The following is a 26,015-nucleotide window of genomic DNA, read 5'->3' as shown; positions in this document are numbered from 1 at the left end:
CTATTTTGTTTTCACAGATGGGATCATACTAAATACTTTATGATTCTGTGTGACTGATAATCACGCCAGAAGACTGGGCCTCGTGGGGAAATTCAGTCTCAGGCCTCAGCAGAGACCTGTTGCATCATGACCTGTATTTAAAAAGAACCAAGGACTCCAGGAAATTTCTGTGCACATCAAAGTTAGAGAAGTTCTTATATATACTGTGTGCAACTTTCCTTTTAGAAACAATGTCTTAGACATCTTCCAAATCTGCCACATTCCTTGTTCAGGGCTGCATAGTTTTTTTACTATTTGGTAGTGCCTTGATTGTTCCCTGGTCTACTAAAAATTGCTGGGTTGGACTTGAACAATGAATGAATGGGCTGTGTGTGGCTGCACACGTCTACAATTACAGCTACTCAGAGACTAAAAAGGATCAACCTTGGAAACTTACCAAGACTCTGTCTCAAAAAAGAAAAAGAAAAGGACTGGTGGTGTAGCTCAGTGATAGAGTACAGAGTACTTACCTAGCATGTGTGAGGCCCTAAACCAGGGTTCCATCTCCAGTACCACCAAAAAAAAAAAAAAAAGTGGGGCTGGGGTTGTGGCTCAGAGGTAGAGCGCTCACCTGGCATGTGTGAGGCCCTGGGTTTGATCCTCAGCACCACATAAAAAAATAAAATATATAGTGTCCACCTATAACTAAAAATTAAGTATTTCAAAAAGTGGGGGGAATACATCAAATACCACTTGGAGGTGTGAAGGAGGGAGAATGTGGTGGGCAGGGAAACAGCATGAAGTCTGAAGTCAGAAAGGGAACACACCTAAGCCTACCTGGCCTCGTTTTCTGCCCTGGGCTTAGCAGGGGCTAAAGGAGAGCTGTTACAGATGGGTGTCCCAGGCTCAGGGCAGCTGGGTCCCCTGGGGGCCGACGAATTGAATGAGAGTCTCAGAAATGGCTCTGACCCTCTGCTTTGAGTACCCGGGAGGCAGGATTCTCTCTCTCCAAAGTTTTGACCAACTGTGCTAAACCCATTGCATTCACTGGGCGTCTCCTTCCAGCCAGGTCACTGGGCCGAGGGAGGCGCCAGCTGTCTCCCACCCTTCATTAGCTCATTTTGACTGAGCTACAGAAAGGTAACGGAGGATGTGGCAAAGGTCACAAAGTCAAGAAGTGGACGGAAGTGGGTGACTCAGCTTCCACACTGATATTCTCCGCCACACCCTCCACATATTTTTTAATGCACAAAACTGTACACTAGCCCCTCTGGTAGCATTTCTGTTGTGCACGTCGCAGGTGCTCAAAAACACTGGGCTGGGCGGGGTGGCTCACAGCTGTAATCCCAGGGCTTGAGAGGCTGAGGCAGGAGGATTGAGAGTTCAAAGCCAGCCTCAGCAATTTAGCAAGCCCTAAGCAACTCAGCAAGACCCTGTCTCTAAATAAAATACAAAATAGGGTTGGGGATGTGGCTCGGTGGTCGAGTGCCCCTGAGTTCAATCCCAGTACCAAACAAACAACAACCACAAAAAAACACTAGTTGATTTGAACAGTGGCCTCATACAACTCCTGTTTCAAGCCACTATATTTAGTCACTAAGTTGCTCAGAGGCTGGCCTTTGGAGTTGCCCATTCATTCGTCATGTATTCTCCAACAGGTCTGGATCAGTGGCCAGGCTTCATGCAAGACACAGGGCATGAAGAGGTTAACAAGATGCAGGGCTCATCCTGTCCTGCGGAAAAGGGGGTTCATCCCGCCTTTACCACTTTCTGACCTGATGTCCTCCTGTCACTTATTTTACCTCCCTGAGCTCAGTTTCTTCATCTCTGAAAGAGATGAAGAAATAATAATAGAGCCCAACTTGTAGGAGGCTGGGAGGATTTAGTGATGTCATAACAATTTAGGGAAGCACTGGAACAGTGAATAGTGAGCGCGGCGATCAGTGTAATCGCAATCCCATCAACATGGCGATGTCCAGAGAGAGACTTCTTCAGTCTGCCAAAGGAAGCAGAGGGTGCTGCTGGATGTGGTGACCAGGTGTGGGGAGACGAGGACCTATTATCCATACATTGGTCCTCTTCAGAAGAGATGGCCCTAAGGGCAGCAGGGGGCCTGCCCCAGGCCACTCCAGAAGACAGGGGCAGCAACAAGGTAATCCCACCTCTGTCCTCTGTCTCCTACCCCATTTATTGATAGGAAGAGGCACAGGTGGGCGGCAGCCACTGGGGAGGCCTCGTGATAAGCATATGGCCTTCCATTTCCCCTGCCTCTTGCCTGATTTGGAGTGACGCAGCCTCCAATTGGTATTCTCCATCATGCCCTCCATCATTCCCAGGAGCACAGCCTGTTCCTGGGAATTCTGAGCTAGGGAGTCTGGTTGTGGGGTTCAATTTACTGCCCATTTGTGCTGCCACCATGAACACCAACTCAAGGGCAGAGGGAGGCAATTGCATCCTGGATTCGTGCATCCACTCATTCATTTACTTGTTTAATTGACTTCACCAGGCAACCCTGTGGTGTACCCGGCCATTCTAGATCCCAAGGATATGGGGACATGCAGAAGCTACTTCCTGCCATCACGGAGTACATGACATCACTGAAGACAGAAATAATGTGGGATTACATTACCAGATTACAAAATAAAGATGCCATAATCGATAGCCACTTAGAAAGCTTACTGGGAAAATAGTGACAATTGCCACTGTAGGAATCATACAGGTGGGGCTGGGGCTATAGCTCATTGGTAGAGTGCCCGCCTCGTATGAGGTACTGGGTTCGATCTTCAGCACCACACAAAAATAAAATAAAGATATTGTGTCCAATTACAACTGAAAAATATTTTTTAAAAAATCATACAGGTGTGTGTGTGTCAGGGAAGCTGGGGATATAGCTCAGTTAGTAGAGTGCTTGCCTCTCATGCACAAGGGCCTGGGTTCAATCCCCAGCACCACACACACACACACACACACACACACACACATATCACACAGGTGTTAGGCAAAGAAACTTCCAAAACTATAGCACAATGCAAAGCTTCAATATTTGGAGACTTTTACTTCATTTTAAAACTGAATAGGATGTCATTTGTTTAACTGAAACACCTTTAATACAAAACCAGTCAAAATTCAGATGGGATTTTTGGTGTTGGAAGAAGTTTGACCAAATTCTATAATCTACATGAAAATTACATAGAAAAATATATGCAATTGGGAGTCAGCAAGAATTTGTTTTGTTTATGGTACTGGGGATTGAACCCAGGGCTTAAGTATGCTGGGCAAATGCTTTACTACGGAGTTGCACCCAGCCCAAGTATTTTTTTCTTTAAAGAATGATAATGTCAGAAGCTTACACTGTCAGGCACTACGATGTATTCCAAAGCCATAATCATCATGGTATTTTCTTGGCAGATTGGGGAGCAGAGTAAGTCTGAATATAGATCCATGTGAATTTAAGAATTTGCTTTGTGATAGAGAATACTCAAGTCAGTTGTTCCCATGACCTTGGACTTCATTTGGGGTGGACAGAGATGAACCTCTCTTCTCCCTCCAAAGATATTCTTCCAGGGGCTTTGCCAGCAAGAGGCTGACTAAAAGCAATTAGTTCCAGTGTGCCCAGAGTGCTCCCTTCCCCTATCTTATATGGTCCTCAGGAGGCAGCATGAGATCAAATACACTAAAAAAGTAAAATAAAGTCCACTCTAACCCTAGGATTAAGTTATCCAAACCTACTATTGCAAATTAGAAAAAGGGAGAGAAAGTGAAACTCCCTTGAGCCCACTATGCACATATATTTATTTTTTTCCAAAACTGAGATCATAAAGTGTACACAGTTTTGTAACCTGCTGAGTTCATGTCATATCATATATTGTGTTTAAATATATTTTAAGCCTTTGAAAATGTAATTTCTGATGGCTGTGTGCTGTTCCTTAAGAGGTGGACACCATGATTTGTTTAATTGTTCCCCTAAGGTTGATTCTTTTCTAGAAGGCTATTATAAATAATGTTCTTATGCTGTTTTTTAAAAGTTTCATTTTTGTTCATTTTCTTGGGCTTCTTGGGCTGGATTCCTACACGTGGATTCACCTGGTCAAAGGGAAGAACTGTGTTCTGAAGTCTTAATAGAAGATATGCAAATTGCTTTCCGGAAAAAATGAACCAACTCAGGAAGTTAGCCCTGGCTTCCTACCTTCACACCAGCAGCAGTATTTTTAGTGTTTTTTCTTTGGCAATTTGCTAGCCTCTCTGTGTGCCAGAACTAGTGCTAACGATTATGTAAGGTTACCTTCACACTCTCCTGGGAGGGGGCACTCATTTTACAGAGGATGAAACCGTTTGAGAAGACTCTCGCCTGGCCTCAAGGCCGGGAGCCCAGATTCAACCCCGGACTTCTCCAAGGCAGTCACCTAATCGAGGTGTCAACGTCCTTCCGCTTGGTTGGCAGCCTGGGCTACCCGGACTCTCAACTTTCGCTCCTTGCCACCGCCTGTGCCCATGTGGCAACAAAATGCGGTTTGTTTTTTTTTTTTGTTGTTGTTGTTGCAGATGGACACAATATATTTATTTTATTTACTTATTTACTTTATGTGGTGGTGCAAATCGAACCCAGCGCAGCACGCATGCGAGGCAAGCGCTCAACCACTGAGCTATATAACCTCAGTCCACAAAATGTGTTTTCTAATCCAGAGATTTGATGCTGTCATTTGCGGCCGTCACTCCCTTTCCTGCGGTTCCCTATCCTTCAGGGATGATGCCCACCTCCTCAACCTGACGTTCAAAGTCCCCACCTTCCTGGATGCATTTCTTCCCATATCCCCGCCCTGGGTCCTTAAGTCCGAGCTCCTCTGGGCTGGTTCGGGTCGAGTTAGAGACCTCAGCAGCCCACTCCCCCGCCCCGGGCTGCAGTAGAGCCCTTCCGGAGCCTTGAGGCAGCGCCTGTCACCTGACTGCGGTGATTTGTTGACGCTACCGGACAGCTATCATCTGCCTCAGGACTGCGGTCCCTAGCGCCACCGTGTGCCCTGTCCTCACACAGTCGGCGCTGAACGCAAAATAAGCGATTTGCCCAGGTGTGTAGACAGCTCTGAGCAGCAGAAAAGGGGAAAGGAATTGCCATTTAGAAACCAAGGATAGCGGGCAGAGTGGTCCTGGGTGGTGGACAGAGCGGTCATTAGGGGGTCTTTGGGGGTGGGGACCGTTTTGGGCGCAGGATGAGGGGGCAGGGCCGTCTTTTATAACTGCACTCGGCTTTCCTCACCTCTCTGGCCAAGTCTTACAAGAAAAATACTTTCAGGCCAGCCCCGCCTCGCCTCGTTTTAGGGCAAACTCCCACGGGGCTGTGCGACCTTGGCCGCCCTCTCGCCGGCCCGGTAGCGGAATGTGCACCAGCCGGCTGTCGCCCCCTCCCACCTCAGGCCCTTGAGGGCTCAGGATCACGGGACGGTGGCAGCCTCGGAGAGGTGGGTTAGGGACGAGTCCATCTGAAAGTCCCTGGCGATGTCCTCGCCGGACGACAGACCCCTCTGGGCATCAGAAGGACCTGAGTCTCAGAGCCACCCCTTCCCAATGCAGAGGACGCGGGACGGAGGGTCTGCGTTGCCTGGGGTCCCCTGGCCCTCGGGAGCCGCGCCGCAGCTGCCCCGGCTCGGCTCGGGGTGAGCGGACGCCGCGCCCGCAGCGTGACGGGCGCGCGGGGCGGTTTTGGCGGCACCGGCTGCAGCGGAACCTCCGGTCCTGCAGAGGGCGCTGCCCCGGCCCGCCAGGGCACTGGCCTTCCGAGCGTCCAGGCGCCCGCGGTGTTGCGGGGAGTCCCGGAACCCGCGAGCCGGAGCCACCGGGCTCGAGTGGGACTGGCGCGCGGCCGGCGCTTCCCGTGTGGCGACACGACTGCTGAGCGCTTGGGGGAGGCTGCGCAGTGGCCGCCGCGGAAGCCGTGCGGGGAGCCGAGGTGGGGGGCGGGGACGCGGAGGGCTGCAGCGACCGTGGCTACTTGCTCGGAGGCTGCAGGCTTCGCGGGCGGGCGGGGGCTCGGGATGCGGGGCAGTGCTGGCGGTGTCTGCCGAGGGAGGGGGCGGCGGCATCGGAGGGGCGCAGGGGCTGGGGATGGTGGAGGGAGGAAAATGAAAGGTTGGGGGAGGGTGATGATGTTATTGACACAACACAGGCACAAAGGGAGAGGGTGGCGGTCTCAGAGCGGGTGTGAGTGGGGAGTAGCTGGCATCGGGAAGTGATGGATGCAGAGATCGACTGGAGGTGGGGGCGGGGATGTTGGAAGCTTGGAAACGTCAGAGTTGGAGAGTTGGAGGGGCGAGGTTGGGGGTTTGGAGGAGGGACCGTTGGCAGGATTGGAAGGAAATTGGCAAGGAAAGTGGCTGAATCCTGAGCCTGGCAGGACTGGGGGCGGATTGGAAGGAAAGGGGTACAAATGTGGCTTTCCCCTGGCAGGGCTGGGAGTGAAGCTGTGCTGCTCAGCGCCGGTGTTTGCGACTGTGGGTTGGTGTGTATGGCCTTGGAGGCGAGGGGAGGGCATCAGGACTGACCCATGGTGGGGACCCGGCCTTACTCCGCTTCCCTCTCTTAGCCTCCATGTTCAACCAGCAGCAGCAGCAGTTCCAGCAGCAGCAGCTGCAGCAGCAGCAATTGCTGCAGCTCCAGCAGCTGCTGCAGCAGCCCCCACCACAGGCCCCCTTGCCCATGGCTGTCAGCAGGTGAGTTTCCCACTTGGGGGATGGAGGCCTCACTCTCACCCATGTCTTGCAGCACCTCCATTCAGTCCTTTGTCCCAGGGCATCCTTGTTTTGAGTCCTAGAGCTCATCACCTCCCACCCCCAAGGGGATCCTCCATCTGTGTGGGAGGGTGGGCTCAGGAGATGGGGGTCTCAAGGAGGAAGGTGGTTCTAACTTTCCCAACCACCCTCTGACACGCCCTCCAAACACACAGGGGCCTCCCCCAGCAGCAGCCCCAGCAGCAGCTTCTGAGTCTCCAGGGCACCCACTCGGCCTCCTTCCTCAATGGCTCCATGCTCCAGAGAGCTTTGCTTTTGCAGCAGTTACAAGGTATGACTCAGGCCCCTTTGCATCCTGTGTGGACACTGGCTCCCCAGCAAGCCAAGCACTCCGTCTCACCAAATCACAGTGATCCTGAGAGGGCCCTGACCCACAGTTAAGGACACCCAGGCTCCAGGGGTTGAAAGACTCTAAGCTGCTCAGCTGAATGCAGGTCCATCTGCAGACAGACTGAGGAGTGCCCTGGGCCATGACGCTGGCTCTCTGGGCAGTGCTCCATATACCTCACTGACATTCAGATTAGATGCCATCTGGCCAATGAGGAAGCTGAGAAAGGAAGTCCCTTGCCCTAGGTCACACAGCACACCAGCAGTGGCCCAGCTAGACCTCCTAAGCAGTGGGCCTTGAGCATTAAGGCTGTGCCCTTGCCTCAGTGTCCCCATATGGAAAACAGTGTCAGCTCTTCCTTCCAGGCTGCTGCTCCTGACACTACTGATGACCCCAAGGGAAGGTACACCAACAATCCTAATGAAAGCACTGAGGCCCAGAAAGGGATCATGTGCCCAAGATGATCCTGCACAACAGGCAGGAGCTGACTGGATGGTCACCTCTTCAGCTTTGCCAGGGCCTCATGAGTGTGGATAGTCCTGGAAGCTGATGCTGACTTCCACATGACAGCTGTATAGATGAGAATGGAAACCAGACACAAGGACCCCCAGTGTATACATAGACATTCCCCCCCCCCCCTCTCTCTCACACACACACACACACACACACACACAGTGTTTTTTTTTTTTTCAGTACTGTATTGAACCTAGGCCCTTGCAGGTGCTGGGTGAGAATTCTACCACTAAACTATGTGCCTAACCCTATTTCCCCCTTTTACTTTTGCATATTAAAAGTCACACTTTTCAAAGAGAAAAATAACATGTAAAAAAAGGGTGGGGAGGTGGGAAAACAGAAACTTGTGGAATTGTATAGACTATTGTGATTGACATAAGTGAGAGGCTCTTTTTTACTGAATAGAACAGCATGATCTTTAACCATATAATTTGACATTCTCTGCCAAAGCCATTTTAACAGCTGTATAATATTTCATCAGAGGGACGTGCCCTTGCTTACCTAAGCCTTCTCAGCTGTTCTTTTTTCTATTTTAATAGAAATGTGATGTTTGAGACTTTTTTTTTTTTTAATAGATTCCCAAAAGTAGAATGACTGAGTTGAGGGGATGGATGTTTTATGGCTTTTGATAAATATTGCCAACTTGCTTTCCTAAAGGACTGGACCAGTTTGCAATGCCATCAGCCACGTATGACAGTGCCAGTCTCACCATGCCCACGGCAACATTAGGTATTATCTGCTTTTTTTATATATAGTATATAATATATAAATGTATACATATACATATAATTTACTAAGTTGGTTGGCAAAACAAAAGAGCTGTGTCATTAATGTTTTAATGTACATTTCCTGGAGTGCTAGTACAGTTGAACATTTTTATATTTATCTGTTAAACATTTGTATTTTTTTGTGTGTATGTGGTTGTAGATGGACAGCATGCCTCTATTTTATTTATCTTTGTATGTGGCGCTGAGGATTGAACCCAGTGCCTCACATGTGCTAGGCAAGTGCTTTGCCATTGAGCCCCAGCTCCAGCCCCAATTTCTTTTTGTGACTTGTCCATGTCCTTTCTATCTTTCTTTGAAGGTATTCCATCTTTTGTCCTGTTGTTTTTAAGTGTTGGTTGGCTCTCTGCATATATGTATGTATGTGTTTGCATTAAGTTATGTCAATTGAACACTTACAATATACCATGCACACTTATATTTATTGAATTCTATTGAATTTTCGTAAAACATTGTGAGGCAATCGCTATTTTATAGATAAAGGAACTGAGGCTTAAAGCAGGGGATAGATTTGTTTAAGGACACAGACCTCATACTCTGCGGTCTGGATTTGAACCCAGCTCTTACAGGAAAACTGACCCAGGCTTTAACCCCTGTGTTTCCTGTCTGAGCATTGGGACGGAGTTCTAACTCTCTTTCATGCCTCAAACATTTCCCAGGCTCTGTGCCTTCACTGAGGTGCTGAGCTGAGTCAGATAAGGTTCAGCAGGAAGCAGGCAAGGAAATTATGCGGCTGGCCCTGGATCAGGGGCTGTGGGAACACAGAGGATCTGGGAAGGCCTTTGGGAGAGAGACTTCTGAAGGGAGGGCTGCAGGATTTGTGGAATTGATGGAGCTTCTACAGAGGGAATAGCATGTGCCCGGCCCAGAGGCAGGATATCTGAAGGACTGCACAGGGACAAGTGACTGGAATGTCATAGGGACATATGGGGAGAATAGCAAGGGCTTCATTCCTGACCGGCAGGGAGCTGTAGGAGGGTTTGTGCGGGGAGAGGCTGAGATTTAGGCCAGGGATGAAGCAGCTTGGATGCGGCAGTGATGGGGAGGAGAAGCAGATTGGGGAGGTGTGGATAGAGATGATGGGACCTGCTGGTGGCTGGCATGGGTAGGACAGGAGAAAGAGGAATCAGGGGACCCCCAGGATCAGGAGAATCCTGGCCGGACCAGCAGGTGGACGGCAGGGCCCCTCATAGAGATCGTGCAAGTTGTTCCTCCCTTTTACTGTTGGGGAAGATCATAATGCCTGCCCTGATGCCTGACAGGCCAGGTGACAGACACGGTGATGGACCATGCTTGGCCCAGTGCCTGGCTCTGGTGGGCCTTTGATGGAAGGCAGCTAGTGGGGCAGAGGGGCCTCATTATTCAGGGACCACACTCTTGCCGGTTCTCCCTGTGGGCCCTGTGCTGGGTCTCCCATACCTGAGGGGTGCCCTAAAGCATGCCTGAGAATGAGCAGGATTGCTGGGGTGCTCAAGCCACTGACCCTGACCCAGAGGCATGTGGGGGGGGGAGGGCAACCTCAACCCCCAGCAGAGAAGGAAATCTGCCCTAAAGCCTCCTTTGCCACAGTGTCTGAGGTAGGACTGAGCCTTCTGCTCTACTCTTCCCTCTGGCTGCCCTGGGGCAGGAAGGATCTCCTGAGAATTCTCTGATATTCCCAGAATGTTTTGGGAGCTGACCCATGACCCTTGCCTCTACCACCCAGTCATGGTGTGAGCCCTCTTCTCTCTTCCTGCCTGCAGGCAACCTCCGGGGCTACAGCATGGCCACCCCGAACTTGACAGCCCCTAGCCTGACACCGCCCCAGCTGGCACCCCCAAATCTGCAGCAGTTCTTCCCCCAGGCCACCCGCCAGTCCCTGCTGGGCCCCCCTCCTGTTGGGGTCCCCATTAATCCCTCCCAGCTCAACCTCTCAGGGCGGATGCCCCAGAAACAGAGTCGGGCCCCCTCTTTCACCAATCGCAAGGTGAGTGGTGGCTGGGATGGGGGTTGGGAGGGCTTGCCCGGGCCTTCAGGTGGGCCACATTCCTCTTTGTGCCTGGGGGTCTTCATCTGTGAACTGGGGAGGGGGTCACACTCGCCTAGTGTTTCCCAGATTTCAAATCAAATAGTCCTGTGTCTCTGATGTGATTTTCTTTTTCTTTTTGGTTCTGGGAATTGAACTCAGGGACGCTTAACCACTGAGACACATCCCCAGCCCTTATTTTGAATTTTGTTTAGAGATAGGGTCTCGCTAAGTTGCTTAGGGTTTTGCTGAGTTGCTGAGGCTGGCTTTGAACTCTGAATCCTCCTGCCTCAGCCTCCTGAGTCCCTAGGATTACAGCGTGTGCCACCGTGCTCGGTCTCAATGTTTTATATATGTATATATAAACACAATACCTTTATTTTATTTATTTATATGTGGTGCTGAGGATCAAACCCAGCGCCTCACACGTGCTAGGCAAGCCCTCCCCACTGAGCTACAGCCCAGCCCCACCAATATGATTTTACCAGTATTATACCAGCATTATATTTACTTATTTACTTAACATTTCTCTTTAAGCAGCACTGCCTAGTGGAAATAAAATATGATATTTAATATATTATATATGTGATTTAAAGTCTTCTGGTAACCACATTAAAAAGATCAAAAACAAGAGAAATTTATTTTACTGATATATTTTATTTATCTCAGCATATGAAAAATATTATCATTTCAACCTGTGATTAATGTAAAAAGTGAATTGGGAACAGGTTCAGTGGCGCACACCTGTAATCCCAGTGGCTCAGGAGGCTGAGGCAGGAGGAGCGCAAGTTCAAAGCCAGCCTCAGCAATTTATCAAGGCCCTAAGTAACTCAAAGAGACCCTGTCTCTAAATAAAATACAAAATAAGACTGGGGATGTGGCTCAGTGGTTGAGTGCCCTGAGTTAAAAAAAAAAGAGTGAGGCCTGGGAATGTAAGTCAGTTTCTTGGTAAAGGTCTTGCATGGCACATGCAGAGTCCTGGGTTCCAACCTCAGGACCAAGAAAATACCCAAAACTCCAGACTGCACTCAGGAGCAGTGTGTGGGCAGGGAACCACCAGGAAGCTTAGGGACAGGATGCTTTGGGAGGAGGTGGTTCCTTGTGCAAGTCTCAGCCTTGTGTGTTTATCAGGGGAAGGGTGAATAAGAACCTTTAGATTGTGCTACCCCAGGCGCGTTTACCTTTCTTTTTCCTCTTGGTACTGGGGATTGAAGCCAGGGCCTCACGCACACTAGGCAAGTGCTCTACCACTGAGCTGTATCGCCAGCTTCTCTTTTTCTTCTATGTATGGCAATTAATTTAGACAGTTTAAAATTTTGTAGGCAGTTCCCTCTTAAAATAAAAGTAGCATTTATTCATTTGGCTTTTTGCAGTGCTGGGGATGGAGTCCAAGGCCTGGCACATGCTAGGTCCACACTCTACCTCTGAACCACTTGTGGGAAAACTATGGTTCAGAGCTGGGGTGGGCGAGACAGGCCTAGGATCAGGCCCATGAGCCCCAGATGGGGAGCTGGTTGTGCAGGGTAAGAGCTGGGTAGTTTCTGAGGGGCCCAGAATAGGTAGTTTTGGGGATGCAATGATGTGGGGTTCAGTTGTGTTTCCTGCTCAGCCTTGTATAGCGGACTTAGCAGGAGGAATGTAGAGGCTGCAGCAGGTTCTGGGAGCCTTTCCCAGGTGCCCAGGAACCAACTGGGCCTTGGTGAGTAGTGCACATGTGGCCTCTGGCCTGACCCTCTTGCAGGTCTCGGGGGCTGGTGGAGAGACTTAATGCAAATAATGCTCCAACCAGTTAAGACTGGAAAATGCCTCAGAAGGGAAGCTGAAGGCCTGGTGGCCTGAATGAGGGGTCTGGACCTAGTCTGGAGTCAGGAAGATTTCCTCTAAGAAATGCCTTTGAGGCTCGGGCAAAGGTGTGGGGCAGGAAGAGGCCCAGTACTTGACCAGAGATAGGGCCAGCGTGGACACACAGAGAGGGCCAAGGGAGAGTGGAGACACTGAGGCCAGAGGGTCCTGTGGGGCTGCTCTTGGACAGCTGGGTGGTAGGTGTCAGAAATGGTTTCTAAAAGGAAGCAGGATTCCTCTTCTCAGACGATGCCTGAGGAAGACAGGTCAGACCCCCCAGAGGGGTCTGAGGAAGCCAGAGAGTTCCAACTGGACACAGCTGAAGGTGAGGGAGGGAGGCTGCTGGCCCTTCAGAGGGGACGTGGGTTGGGGCAGTGGGAGCAGGGTCAGCGTAATGGAGGCAGATGTGGGAGGCAGGGATTCTTGGAGGGGAGAGCCCGGGCCCACCTGGAACTCACACGCATTCTGCCTGATCTCTCTCTCCTTGCCCGCCTCTGTTTCAGACCAGGGGCTGTGCCCCTGCCCAGAGGCCATCACTAGCGAAAAACACACTCGAGCACCTGAGCCTAAGCCCTGTGAGGCCTCGGAGCCACCAGCCAAGAGGACCAAGAGGTAACTGATGTTGGCAGCGCCCCGGGCCCAGGTGCCCTGCGCTCATTCCTGCAAAGATAGTGGGTGCTCCCTTCAGTGGAGTTGGAGCAAGGAGGGGCTTTGGCCTGTGAGACTTATTTCTGCTCCTCCCTGGGGAGGCTTCAGGTCACACCCTGGTGTTTCACTGAGGCTGAGCCACCTGGAAGCCTGAGTGGTGGCAGGTTGGAGAGGTGAACATGCGCCCCTGGGACCTTAGAGAGTAGGTGTTTACAAGGCTGTTTAGATGCTTGTGAGCAAGCTGTGGGAGAGAACAGTCTTCTCCAACTTATTTAGGGGAAACTGAGGTCTAGGGCTGGGGATGTGGCTCAGTGGTAGGGTGCTTGCCTAGCATGCATGAGGCCCCGGTTCAATCCCCAGCACCACAAAAAGACAAAACAAAAGAAGGAGACTGAGGCCCAGATAAGCCAAGGAGTTGTCCAAAGCCCTCACTTTTAGTGGAAGAGCTAAAGTTGGAATTGGGTCTTGGCCTTACTGGGGACCTCTGCAACCTCTTGAAAGACATGATTTTGATCTTTTGATCCAAAGCTCAGAGGAGCCCACAGAGAACGGGCCTCCAGGGCAGCCACGGACCCGGATGACAGCACTGAAGCAGACGCAAACCCCAGGGCTGCTGCCTGAGCCACTGGAGGCCCGAGGGAAGCCACGATTCCAGCCTCAAGTACAGCCACAGACTCAGCCACAGATGCCGCCAGCGGACACCCAGGTGCAGCCAAAACTGCACAAACAAGCACAAACTCAGACCTGCCCCGAGCACTTAGGGCTGGAGCAGAATCAGGGGAAGCCACTGGCCCCTTCGCAGCCCCCAGAGCAGGTGCAGCCGCAGCGGCAGAAGCAGGCCCAGACACAGACGCAGCCACAGCGCCACACGCAGGCACAGGCCCTGAAGCAGCCGTCAGAGCAGCCGCAGGAGCAGCCTTCCGCTCAGGTGCCAGCGCAGACCCAGGGTCAGCCGCAGGCCCAGCCACCGGGGTATGTGCCAGCGCCCGAGCCAACGCCAGCTCCGGCTCATGCCACGGTGCTGGAGGCACCGGCGCCCGATGCAGTGGAGGCTGGGGGAGGTGAGTGAGGTGGCTCCTAGCCCTTCTGGTGCTGGCACGGCTCTGCCCAGGCCCTTCTTTTTTCCCTGGCACTGTCCAGCCGCCACGGGTGCTGCCAGAGCCTGACGGCTGGGCCTGGAACCCAGGATTTCAAGATCTTGGCTGTGGGCAGAAAAGGCAGAGGGACCCTGAAAAAAGGTGCACACCTGTCATTTCAGGCACAGAGGTGGCCTCTCCGGAGCCAGTGGATACCCAGGTCAGCGTGGGAGCGAGCCAGGAGGAGCCAGCCAGCGGCCTGGATGTGGGAGAATGTGAAAAAAGAGCCAGGGAGATGCTGGGGGTGGGTAGAGTGGAAATGTGGCAGCACGAGAGCCCCAGAGGGCAATGGCGGGATGGCACCCCTGCCCAGGCCACCTCAGGGGCTCTGTGCATGTCCCCCATGTGCAGGGACGGCAGCCCTGCCTGGCTGTGAGGGCAGAGCAGACAGGGGGTGATGGGTTTGTCTGCATGAACACCCCACCCCACCCCCGCCGCCACTGTCAGTTGCCTGCACAGCCTCCACTCCAAAGGCCTCTAGGTGCTTTTGGTGACAAGAGTCCCTTCCAGTGAGCCCATCCCCAAACTAGAGCCCTCAGTCTCCTCTCATAGGGGACATCGTCACCCACGTGGGAGCTTCCCTGTGGGGCTTGGCTCACAGCTCACAGTGGAGCTACGGTCAGGCCCCTTCCCTTTTCGGGTCTCAGTTTCCCCACCCGTCCTGCACGAGGTGGTGCGGGTGGGCTTTGGAGTTGGGCAGGTCCGGGCTCAAATCCGGGCCACAGGACTTTCTAACTTTGTGAGCTCCCGTCCTCACCTGCCAGCCCAGAGTCCCACTGTCTGAGACTCTAGGGACGATGCTCATAGGCGTTTAGCCCTGGGGCCGGCTTGCCCTAGGTACCCAGATAGTGGAAGCTCTGCTCCTGCTCCTGCTGTAGATGTGGGGTGCCGGGGGCTCCCTGAAGGTCACCATCCTACAGAGCAGCAACAGCCGGGCATTTAGCACTGTGTCCCTCACGCCTGTGTCCCGTCCCGGTGACTGCACCTCCGCCAGCCCTGCGGCCCCCGCGCCCTCCAGGCAGGCCCTCCAGTTCTTCTGCTACATCTGCAAGGCCAGCTGCACCAGCCAGCAGGTGCTCAGAGCTGGGCCCGTGGGAAGGGCGGTGGGCAGGAAGGGTGGGGGTCTCCACGGCCTGCACAGACTGCCCTTTCCACCGCTGCCACAGGGTGGGCACTGGGCTCACCAGCCCTGCCCCAGGGCGTAAACCTGGCTTGTGTGTATACTCGTTCTCTGCTCAGTTTAGTGTCCCTGCTCTGGCCGGCAGGGCTGTTTTGTAAAAGAAATGACCTCACTGAGATGGCAGGCTGGCCGTGAAGTCAGGCTGGAGTCATCCCCTTTGGCCTGCCCTTGCCCATGTTCTGGGGCCCACCCCCCATGCCCATGCCTGGCTCCTTCATGCTACAGGAATTCCAGGACCACCTGTCGGAGGCTCAGCACCAGCAGCGGCTTGGGGAGATCCAGCACATGAGCCAAGCCTGTCTCCTGTCCCTGCTGCCCATGCCCCGGGACGTCCTGGAGAGAGAAGAGGAGTGAGTGGGAGAAGGCCTACCTCCTTCCAAGAGCCTATCTGTGTTTACCTCTTAAAAAGTAAAAAGCAGAATCATCTTGCACGAGGTAGTGCTGGGGGGTGGGCAGTCTCACAGGCCCAGCCCTAAATCTGTCCTCTGCAAAATCTGCCTTTGGGTTAAGCATTGTCCTTCCCCAGAGGCTCCTTTAACTCAATGACCTTGGACCTTAGTTTTCCCCATCTGAAAAATGGCCCGATGAGGGTTGGGTTCAGGAATTCTTGACAATTTCTTAAGGTTTCATCCAGTCAAGAACAGTGTGACCAACCATGTAGAAGGGAGGTGAGTTGTGGCACAGAGCCCTGCCCCCCTGGCCTGTGTGACCTCAACTCTGGGGATCCAGTGGTAAGGATGAGGTCATCTTGTGGCCTGACATGAGGGTTTTCTGTGTCCCCCTCTCATCATGAGGTCAGAAATGTCCCCCCTCCTGGCTCTGGGACTAGTGCTTGGGGTGAGAAGGGCTGGGGGAAGCTGCAGGAGCTGTCAGGACCCAGCAGCCATCACAGACCTGCAGGGGCTGGCAGGTGTCATCAGAGAAGCAGGACTTTTGGCTTGGGCCACTGCAGGACATGGGCTCTGTCTACAGGACAGCTGCCTCTCAGCTCAAGGTCTCCTAGTTTTTCAGGAGAATCTAGAAACCCAGATGGCGTGTGACACCACCCCATTTCAAAATGTTAACTGCTCATTCAGAATTCAAACAAACCCGAGAGGCCCCTTCAGTCAGGGGTCAGAGGTGTACCCAGGTTGCAGCTCGAACCTCCCCAGGCTGGAACGAGGGACAAGAAGGGCTCTTGATTGGCCCCTGCTTTCATTCCTCATGTGACCAGAAGCTAGGTGGCTGTGCCTCCACGGGCAGCTCATGTCTCTGTTAGCAGGTTCTCCCTGAGAAGCACTTTCTTCCGTGGTTTTATCTGTAGGTGAATAATGACAATCACAGGAGAAGGGAGCTCACAGAGGTGTTCTTTGCAGTTAATGTAATGGCGAAAGAATGGAACTGGGAACCACCAAACATCCAAGCTGGGGCTGGGCTAGACCAACGGCGGCCTCCCACTAATAGGAAGGTCTGCAGGGAGCTTGCGGTAACCTGAAACGTGTCAGATTAAAATTGCATATGCAGGACAGGCTACCGAAGGAGGATCCAGGGGACACTATTTTATAGAGAAGCTCCGTCTCCTGTAGGCGCCAGACTACCCACTGCCCCAGCTTCTGCACACAGTGACCTGGCAAAAGGCAGCACCTGTGTCCGCAGGAGCCGAGCCGTCTCCCTGTTTTCTTTTTTCTCTTGGTACCAGGGATTGAACCAGGGGGCCTCCCACTGAGGCCCAGCCCCAGCCCCTTTTATTTTTGGGACAGGACCTCACCAAGTTTCCCAGGCTGGCCTCACACTTGTGATCTTCCTGCCTCGGCCTCCCAAATTGCTGGGATTACAGGCGGGACCATCGCACCTGGCTTCAGTTAACATTTTGAAAATACAAGAACACACACACAGAGACACGCGCACACACGCACACACAAGAAGATAAAAATCTCCCATAATCCCATCGCCCAGAGATAAACATTGTCTCTTGGCCCCCGCCTCCTTCCATGATCCTATCTGTGTTTACCTCTTAAAAAGTAGAAAGCAGAATCATCCTGCACGAGGTAGTGAACAGTTTTTGTGCCTCTAAATAGCCCTCTGCCTCACAGTCTGAGCACGACTTCATCAGTGGATGTTGGGCTAGGTTCTTACATCCCCCAAAACTGATGTAAATTTGCTTATTTTGTAGAGCCCTTAATTTCACTAACTTGGAACACTTGTGGGTTTTTTTGTTTTGTTTGTTTTTGGTGGTGCGAGCCATTGACCCTAGGGCCTAGTCCTGGCCCTCCCCACTCTTCCCTTGGGTTTGAAGCAGGGCTAAGGACACCCTGCCACTGAGCCACACCCCAGCCCCTGAGTTGTATCACATCCATGGAGCGCTTGGGAGAGCTGGTGTCTTTCCCACCAGAACATAGTGTCACACTGTGCTTGTTTGGATTGTCACCAGAGAGCCTCCACCGAGACGCTGGTGCAACACCTGCCAGGTCTACTACACGGGGGACCTGATCCAGCACCGCAGGACGCAGGACCACAAGGTAGAAGGGCTGCATGCCTCGAAGGCACCGCCTCTCCTCCGCGCGAGGCTGGGGAGGGGAGCCAGGATGCCAGCAGAGAGTTAGTGTCTGTCTCCGTGTGTCTGTCCATCAGCGTGGCTTCTGACAAGCCGACCATGCTTCCTCTTTGGGCTCCAGGTTCCCCATCTGTCCATTGTGGGCGTGGCACCAGCTTACCCTGCCATTCCTCCATGGGCATAGGGGTCCTCTGGCGGCTCCCTTGTGTCCTGTCTCTGTCCTCCTCCATTGCCACCTGCCATCCCATCTCAGTGCTCACCACACAGGGGAGAGATATGGTTTTGTGTGTTCCAGGGCAGGGGCAGAGCCTCACTGGCTTTTTATAGATGTGGTGGGCCTTGCTTTTATGGATGATAGGTGAAGCCTTACTGGGCACTGCCTGGTCACTAGTCAGGGGCTTGCACGTGGGGACACTGCCTACCCCACATGGCTTGCTCTTCTTTCCCCAGATCGCCAAACAGTCTTTGCGACCCTTTTGCACCATTTGCAACCGCTACTTTAAGACTCCTCGCAAGTTTGTAGAGCATGTGAAGTCCCAGGGGCACAAGGACAAGGCCAAGGAGGTAATCACACCCTTCCCAGAGGACATGGGCCCAGAGAGGTACAGAGCCTTGGCCAAGGCCACACAGCAGGTTGAGGTTTATCCCAGCCTAATCCATAGCAGTCCCAGAGGGATTCACTGAGGGGTGTGTGGCATCGTGGCTGCCCAGAACTGACCTGAGCCCCTCACCTACTCCCCTGGGCAGCTGAAGACGCTCGAGAAGGAGATAGCTGGCCAAGACGAGGACCACTTCATCACGGTGGATGCCGTGGGTTGTTTTGAGGGTGATGAAGAAGAGGAGGAGGAGGATGAAGAAGAAGAAGAAGAGATTGAGGTTGAGGAGGAATTCTGCAAGCAGGTGCTTAGGGTGGGCTGTGGGAGTCAGTTAGGGGGTCTTCGCTCCACCCCTGGGGGCCTGGTTGTGAGCTGGCATTTGTAGAAATTAATGAATGCCAAGTTGTTTTTTTGTATGTGTGGTGGGGAAGATACTGGGCTTGAACCCAGGAGCACTTTACCACTGACCTACATTCCCAACCCTTTTTATTTTGAGACAGGGTCTCACTAAGTTGCCCAGGCTGGCCTTGAACTTGGGATTGTCCTGCCTCAGCCTCCCAAGTCTCTGGGATCGTAGGCTTGCTCCACCATACCTGGCCACAATTTATTATGAACCCTATTATTCGTATCTGTCCATATGCATCAGGCTAACTGCTGAGTGGCAGGTGGAGCATGCAGGGCTCTGGGAGGCTGGCCTGTGTGGAGGAAGGGAAAGGGTGGGACAGAGTCGGGAAAGGCAGAGGCAGCAGCTAGGTAGTGTGCAGGACTCAGTGTAAGGCGACAGTGATGACGTTAGCAGCTGACATTTCTCGAGCACTTCCTGTTTGCCGCGCTGGGCAGGCACCATGCTCCGTCCTGGCATTTCATCTTATTGGATGACATGAAGCGGGTCTCTGCAGCCCGAGCCTTTGCTGGCCCAGTTCTGCTGCCTCCCGGGAGAATCAGATTCGTTGCAGAATCTTGCAAAGAATTGGATTCGTCCCAGTTTAACAGATGTTTCCGGTCCCCTGTTCTGAGCTGGGCTCTGGTGCTAGACACAGGGACAGGTGAGGACCACGGCCTGGTCCTTGCCTGGTTGTCCCCCTTACAGTCCAGGGTGATCCCCGGAAAGGCGCATGTCAGAGGGGTTGGTTGTCACTCCTGGCACTCTTTGCCTGGTGAGTGGGCGGGCGCTGCAGACACAAGGGCCCACGGGGCCAGAGACAATGGCCTCTTACGAGAGGGGCTCAGGTCTAGTAGGTGAGATGCGGGTCCTTGAACCCCATCTGAAACCCACCTCAGGACCGAGGTCACTGTAGTTTTGGACAGGAACTCGGGAAGCTGGCGGGGCTCACAGGTGAGTTTGGACTCTGATTTGAGCTCCCGGGGTTCACCACCCCACCCCTCCACAAACCAGCAAGTGAGTTATGTCTCCAGGGCCTCAGTGTCCTCTAATGTGAAATGGGTGCAACCATAGAGGGCTGTCATGGGTGACACGTTGTGTTGAGCAGACTTGGTGTGGATTACGCCACAGCAGGAGCAGGGGGGCTGCCTGGAGGAGGGGACCGATTGAGTGGAGGCTAGAAAACACAAACCAGCAGGGCCTCTGGGAGCAAGAGGAGCATGTCAAGGCTCAGCAGATGCCACCCACAACAGCCTGGAAGTCCAGGGGATGTTGCATTTGAGGACATGGGTGGGCTCCAGGCTACTGACCTGCATCTGGGAGGGGTCTCAGGGAGTCAAATTCAAGGTACACGCTTGCATGTCTCCAGGTGAGGTCCAGAGATATATCCATAGAGGAGTGGAAGGGCTCGGAGACCTACAGCCCCAACACTGCATACGGTAAGAGCCCGGCCCTGGGCCTGCACGCAGGGGCTGCTGGGGCTCGGCCTCCCGGCACCCCCAGATGCCAGCCCAGACACTCTGGCCAGACAGCCTATGCCCTGCTTTTTCTTGGCTCTTCTACTCCTGCCTAGAAGGTGGGGAGCAAATGGGCCCCTAGGGAGGGCGGACACCTGGCTGGTTCCGGGGATGTGTGTGGACCCTGCTGTCTGTCCCTCAGGCGTGGACTTCCTGGTGCCTGTGATGGGCTACGTGTGCCGCATCTGCCACAAGTTCTACCACAGCAACTCGGGCGCACAGCTCTCCCACTGCAAGTCCTTGGCCCACTTTGAGAACCTGCAGGTGAGCTGAACATCCTCCCACCCTGCCCTTCCCAGGGCCCCAGCCTCTGACCAAGCTGATGGGGATGGTCAGTGGCCACCTCTCTTATGCTTAGCCTCAGCCCCAGCACACTCACACAACTAGGAGGAAATCCAAGCTGGTATGGAGCTGGGCTCTTTCTATTATGGTTCTGGGGGCTGCTGAGGGCCAGGCTATTAACTTCAGAGCCCTGGCCCAGAGAGGCTGACAGTATTACATGGGGTCACACAGCAGTGATGCTGTCTTGCTCGGGGCTGGGGAAGGAATTGCTGGCTGGGAGCACCCCAGATAGGCAGGGAGCCCTGACTTCTCTGGCATTCTCTGTATCCAGAAATACAAGGCAGCCAAGAACCCCAGCCCCACCTCCCGGCCCGTGAGCCGTCGGTGCGCCATCAATGCCCGGAATGCTTTGACTGCACTGTTCACCTCCCATGGCGGTAGCGGCCGCCCACCCAGCCAGCCCAGAACCCAGGACGTGGCCAAAACCACCAGCAAGGTGACAGCTCAACCCCCCAACCCTCCACCCCCTCCCCGGCGCTCAACTCGCCTCAAAACCTGAGCCTAGACCCTTCTGGGTCCCTATCTACTAATGCTTTCTAGGAGTGTATATGCATAACTTTGACGTGGTTGGTGTTTTTACTCAAAATCCAATAAAAGAAGGTCATTTTGGTGATGCAGTTCCCACCAGCACTTCTGTCTGGTGAACAGGGGAAGGGGGCATCCCGGCTAGGCCGTTAACCAGGGCCCAGCCTCTCTGGGGACCATGTCGGGGCAGAACGGGGAGACCAATGACAGGCTCCCTGAAAACCAGGGACTCATGAGGCACTTGACCTTTCTAAGCCTGTTTCCCTCTTAATAATGTTATCAGGGTTAGGAAAGTGGTTTCTAAACTTCACTGTCACCCTAGAAGGTGGTCATGTGGCTACTTCCAAATTATAGATGAAGAAACTGAGGCCTAGCAAGGTCAAGTGACTTGCCAAAGGTCACAGAGCTGGCAAGTGGCCTGGATTTGACCCAGGTGTGAGCTTGATGCCCACGCTGGCCTCTCTAGCTGGACCTCGTGGAAGCTGAGGTGCAGGTGTGGGGGTCCTTGCCCCTCAGGCACTGTGGCTCTGAGTTCCTGGTTCCTCAGCAGGGCTGGCCTCCAGCCAGGCAGCGCTAGGAGGACCATCAGGAGGGGACCCACACCACACTGGCTCCTGAGTTCTGCTGTCTTCTCTCTTAAGAAGACCCTTAGAGACAGGCAACCAGTCCAGCCTGCTAGTGGCCGGCTGGGGAGACTCAGGCCAGGAGCAGGACAATGCCAAGGTCACGCAGCCTGTCTTGGTCCCAGCTGTCTTGTTAAAGGCCCGGTACACTGGGAGGCTGAGTGCATGCCACAGGGCCACAGGCATGTCCAGCACCACTGGACCACTGGGCCACCACTGCATGTCAGCCAGGCTGGGAAGCAGCTGCTGGCCAGGGAGGGACACACCAAGTAGGGAGGAGGCCCCAACCTCACTGCACCCTCCAGTCCAACATGGCCACAAACCCCACCCCTGGCAGATGTGCCCAGACGCCTTGACCACCCCACTCCCCTCCAGTGGCCACTGAAGTCCTCATCCCAGCACACAGAGAAGAGGGGCACAGTGGTATGGGGGACCCGTTTAATGTGGACCCTCGATCCTGGGAGGAGAGGAGGACTCAGGAGCTGGGCAGGCAGGCAAGTGGCGGGGTTGCAGGTCCCCACTTGGCCCCAGGAAGGATGCTGGGCAGTGGGGGCTGGCCCAGTGACAGACCCACCAGGAGACCCAAAGGCCAGACCGTGAGAAGGTGTCTAAGCCAGGTGGTGAGTGCTCGGCTGGTCTGGCCCAGACAGGCAGGACTGGGGCCTGGCGGGGCGTGTGCCGCCTAGAGGCTGGCATCACCAGGGGTCTCCCCGAGCTGCTGCTGGAACTCAAGGCGCGTCTGCCGGTTGGACTCCAGCAGCTCCTGAAGGCGGGCATGGAGGTGGTCATTCTTCTCCTCCAGGTGGTCTAGACAGGAGTTGATCTGGTCCAACATGGAGTTGATGGCCGCATACTCTGGGAAGAAGGGGGAAAACAGCCAAGTTCCTGTGTTTCCTCAGGACTCACACCCCACTGCCCCCCAGCTGACTCCAAAAGGGCTTGGGGCAAGTCCCTACTTCTGAGCCTCAGTGTCACTATCTGGAAATGGGTAGACAGCCCAAAAGAGGCTTTGAAGAGATAAAACCTTAGCGCACCAACTTTCTTTCTAGGGTTAGGGTGGTCGCAGGGCAATCAGCCAGTGTCCTGCCTGGGAGCTCCTGCCCGGTACCAAGCATCCTTGCCCTTCCTTCAGCAGCTGCCTAGAGCCCACATTCCTGATTAGAGCAATCAACGCCTCTGTCCCAGGCAGGCCCTATTCTCTAGCCCTTCCCTGTCTCCCTCTGCCTTCAGGACAAAACACCCAGAGGACTCTCCCAGGCTCTGGAATGGGACCCGGCCCCTGATCTTCTCTCTAGCCCTATCTCCCAAGTCTTCTCCTATCCTCTCACCTCAGGCCCTTTGAATGTGCTGTGCCTCTATCTGGGGTGTGTGGGTTCCTCCTATCTTCCTTTCCTCTTCTCCCTGATGAGTCCCACTCACCCTTGAAGACTCAGTATGGATGACACCACAGGGACTCTTCCCAGTGTCCCAGACCAGATCAGTCCCCTGTCCTGATCCCCCAGCCTGCCTCTGCTCACTTCCATGGCCTCCCCTCAGGACTGACTGCTGTGATTATTTTGTGTGGTGGGTGTCGCCCACTCAAATAAAGCTCCTTGAGAGGTGACTGGTCTTGTGTTTGCTGTTGTCTTCCCAGTGCCCTCACTGACAAAGTAGGCGTTCGTTGAATGAATGAATGAGTGAGTGGAAGAAGCTCTGACCCCACCTCTGCCTTTGCTCAACTGTCTCTGTCACCTACAATGCTTCAGCCACAACAACCCTTCAAGGACCAGCTCAAAATGCAGCCTCCCAGATGTCTTCCCTAGTCTCCACTAGAACCTGGCACTCACTCCTCTACTGCCACTCTTGACCTGCCTCTCTGCAACGCAGTGTCCCTGAGGACCCAAGGTCTGGGCCTGTGCCCACTGCGGGACCCAGTTCTGAGCCAGCCCATGACTCAGATGCACTCAGCTGCCAGTCTGGGACCAGAGGAGAAGCAGCTGGTGGTGATGGAAAAGGCCAGGGCCCAGGAGTGTCTGGACTGGGGGTGCAAATGTGCCTGCATTCTGGGGAATGGGCACCCCTCAGAGACAAGAGTCCTGGGAATCTGCTGATCTTAAAGTCCATTCCACTCATGGTACAGATGGGGAAACTGAAGCCTCAGAAGAAAGGAACCAGCCAAGGGTCGTACAGCTGGTTGGTGACCACTGAAGCTCTGACTTGGGGATCAGGGCCCTTGGGTCTGAGTTCCAGCTCTCTGGGTTACTGCAGTCACTACAGTTCCCTTCTGGAAAAGGGGCTAAGAAACAAGTTTTCAAATGTATCTAGAGGTCAGCCACAAGAGTGCTTGCATAGCATGCATGAGGTCCTGGGTCTGACTCCCCCTGCAGAGCACACAAAAAAAGAAAAGCTCAGATAGGGTCTGGCCACAGGCAGTCATTACCATAAATATTTTGCACTGTGTCAGAGACAAACTGGAAAAAGGAATGGGGGAGGTGGGTGTCTCCACACCACTCCAGGCCAGCTATCTGTAACAAGGGTACTTAGCAGTCTTCCAGGACTTGGCTTCTCCCCACTGTCCTGTGAATCTGCCAACATTCACTTAAATGTAATCTCTGGGAGGCCCTTCCTGATACCCCCAACAGGGCTACCAGCAGTAACCACACTGTTTGGTCAACAGTGCAAGCCTAGTAGCCCACTGCTTGTCCCCTAAGTGAATGGCCTTGTACCTTTGTTAAAAGAAGACCCTAGGTGATTAAAATGTTCTAAGCTATTGTGATGAATGCACAACTATGTGAATATACTAAAATCCTGAAACTGTGAATTATAGCTCAATAAAGCTGTAACAAAAAAAGCATACTCCATCCTTACCCCACATTTACAAAATCCTGTTAATACACCAATCCTTACTACACTAAAGAAAACGACCATAATAACCACTTACTGAATGAATACCTGCCTTATGGAAAGCGCTAAGCATTTTCCATTCAATTTTTCCTTTACTCCTGACCCATCTCAATGCAGGCGACACTGAATCATTATTCCTACATTATAGAGGGGGAAACAGCCCCGGACTGATGATTCTCCGGCCCTCCCACAGTGCTCTGCACACAACAGGATGCTCTGGAGGCAGGTTACCCCAGCAAAGCCAGATGGCTGGGGGTCCTGACTCAGCAAAGCCCCAATGAGTCGCTCCGGTAGAGCCAAGCCCGCCAAACTCGGCCCCGCCCGCGGGGGCGAAGGAAGTGGCTGGAGCAAATTCCAAATGGGCGAGCCCCTCAAGTTGCCTCCGTTTCCCCATCTGTAAAACGGGGCTGGTTGCCCACGGTTCTCCCAATGCTGCGGTTCCCAGGGATCCGTTCACCGGTGCTCGCCCTGCACCTCCGAGCCGGCGCCTACAGTTCGGGATTCACCCAGGGCCGGGTGGAGCGGGCTCTTCTGACCCTTCAAAAGCTCATCCCCGACCCGTGCCCGCTCCCAGGAGGGCACCCCTGGAAAAGCAAAGGCCGTCCCTGCAGCCCCCTGGATCACCTGCTTCCCCGAAGCCATCCTCCTCGCCTTCCGCGCCCGCCTCCACCGGCATGCCCAGGTCCCCGTTGGGGCCGGACATTGCGGGCTTGGGCGCCGCTGGGGCCGCGCGAGGAAGGAACGCGGCGGCGGTCCGCCTCTAGCGGGCGTCGGGCGGAAAGTAGGAGCAGCTGGTAGAACGCGGGGCCGGAAGGGTGGAACGCAGCTGCGGCAGGCGGCCGGGCCCCGCCCCCGGGGCGGAGCCACGCGGCCCGAACTCCGCCCCGCCCCGCCCCGCAGGCAGATTCCGCCCCTCGACTCAGGCCCCGCCGGCGCCCCGCCTCACAGTCGAGCTCCGCCCACTGCCCGCTGGGCGGGGCCTGCTGCCCGCGGGGAAGCCCCGGCGGCGGAGGTCCGGGCTCGCGGCGAGGGACAGCGAGCCCGAGCGAGCCCCGTAGAGGGGCGGGGCAGTGTGGGACCCCCCACTGCGCCCCATCCTGCCGCTTCCGCCCTCAGACACGGAGTTTCCGAGGCCTCCTGTGGCTTCGGGAAATTCCTGTTCGAAATCCCCCAGAGTCACGGAAGGTCCACCTCCTGCCCCTCACCCAGTCCCTGCGGAAACGACCCACACCCGGGTTCTGTCCTGGGCCTCCCGGTCTTCGGCGTTTCTTTTAGGGCTCTCAATAATTACATCTTGTGCGTCGAAACCAGTGTGGGCTCCAGCTCTGGACCAGAGGTAGACACAGTCCCGTTTCAAGAAGAGCCGCATAACTGGGGCAGTGGCGGGGAGGAGTGGGAGACTCCTCCTGATTGTGG

The 26,015-nt window shown here is 54.1% G+C and overlaps 2 protein-coding genes across 8 annotated transcripts; one reads left to right on the top strand and one right to left on the bottom strand.

The window, feature by feature from the left end:
• Positions 1 to 5,336: 5,336 nt before the first annotated feature.
• Positions 5,337 to 24,521, top strand: Ciz1 (CDKN1A interacting zinc finger protein 1). Of its 7 annotated transcripts, none has more exons than XM_071601002.1 (18): positions 5,747 to 5,923; positions 6,421 to 6,464; positions 6,557 to 6,683; positions 6,917 to 7,032; positions 8,260 to 8,331; positions 10,130 to 10,353; positions 12,466 to 12,559; positions 12,738 to 12,846; positions 13,411 to 13,943; positions 14,141 to 14,262; positions 14,897 to 15,091; positions 15,424 to 15,548; positions 17,609 to 17,696; positions 18,182 to 18,295; positions 18,479 to 18,631; positions 20,079 to 20,148; positions 20,369 to 20,490; positions 20,840 to 21,181. In XM_071601002.1, the coding sequence occupies exons 3-18, from the start codon at positions 6,562 to 6,564 to the stop codon at positions 21,065 to 21,067; spliced, it is 2,487 nt and encodes an 828-aa protein (XP_071457103.1). In that variant the 5' UTR covers positions 5,747 to 5,923; positions 6,421 to 6,464; positions 6,557 to 6,561; the 3' UTR covers positions 21,068 to 21,181. The 7 variants fall into 7 exon arrangements, with proteins under 7 accessions (XP_071457104.1, XP_071457103.1, XP_071457102.1 ...); XM_071601001.1 differs by having other exon boundaries at positions 6,421 to 6,472; XM_027943649.3 differs by lacking the exon at positions 5,747 to 5,923 and adding an exon at positions 23,350 to 24,521 and having other exon boundaries at positions 6,308 to 6,464; positions 20,840 to 21,004.
• Positions 22,141 to 25,401, bottom strand: Bbln (bublin coiled coil protein). The gene is made up of 2 exons (XM_027943684.2): positions 25,224 to 25,401; positions 22,141 to 22,571 (listed from the first exon to the last, which is right to left on the bottom strand). Exons 1-2 carry the CDS (start codon positions 25,300 to 25,302, stop codon positions 22,399 to 22,401), a joined length of 252 nt encoding a protein of 83 aa, XP_027799485.1. The 5' UTR covers positions 25,303 to 25,401; the 3' UTR covers positions 22,141 to 22,398.
• Positions 25,402 to 26,015: the final 614 nt, after the last annotated feature.

Source organism: Marmota flaviventris, chromosome 13 (genome assembly GCF_047511675.1).
Source record: "Marmota flaviventris isolate mMarFla1 chromosome 13, mMarFla1.hap1, whole genome shotgun sequence".
Classification (NCBI taxonomy): Eukaryota; Metazoa; Chordata; class Mammalia; order Rodentia; family Sciuridae; genus Marmota; species Marmota flaviventris.
Note: the sequence above shows the minus strand (reverse complement) of the source record. Positions and strands in the feature narration are given on the sequence as shown.

Excerpts from the sequence above, each read along its gene's own strand:
- Ciz1 (XM_071601000.1), top strand. The coding sequence starts at position 6,401 with ATGTGGCTTTCCCCTGGCAGGGCTGGGAGTGAAGCTGTGCTGCTCAGC. Across the intron at positions 6,465-6,556 it reads CAGCGCCGGTGTTTGCGACT|CCTCCATGTTCAACCAGCAG; the intron begins GTGGGTTGGTGT and ends TCCCTCTCTTAG. Across the intron at positions 14,263-14,896 it reads GAGCCAGGGAGATGCTGGGG|ATGTGGGGTGCCGGGGGCTC; the intron begins GTGGGTAGAGTG and ends CTCCTGCTGTAG.
- Bbln (XM_027943684.2), bottom strand. The coding sequence starts at position 25,302 with ATGTCCGGCCCCAACGGGGACCTGGGCATGCCGGTGGAGGCGGGCGCG. Across the intron at positions 22,572-25,223 it reads GGATGGCTTCGGGGAAGCAG|AGTATGCGGCCATCAACTCC; the intron begins GTGATCCAGGGG and ends CCTTCTTCCCAG.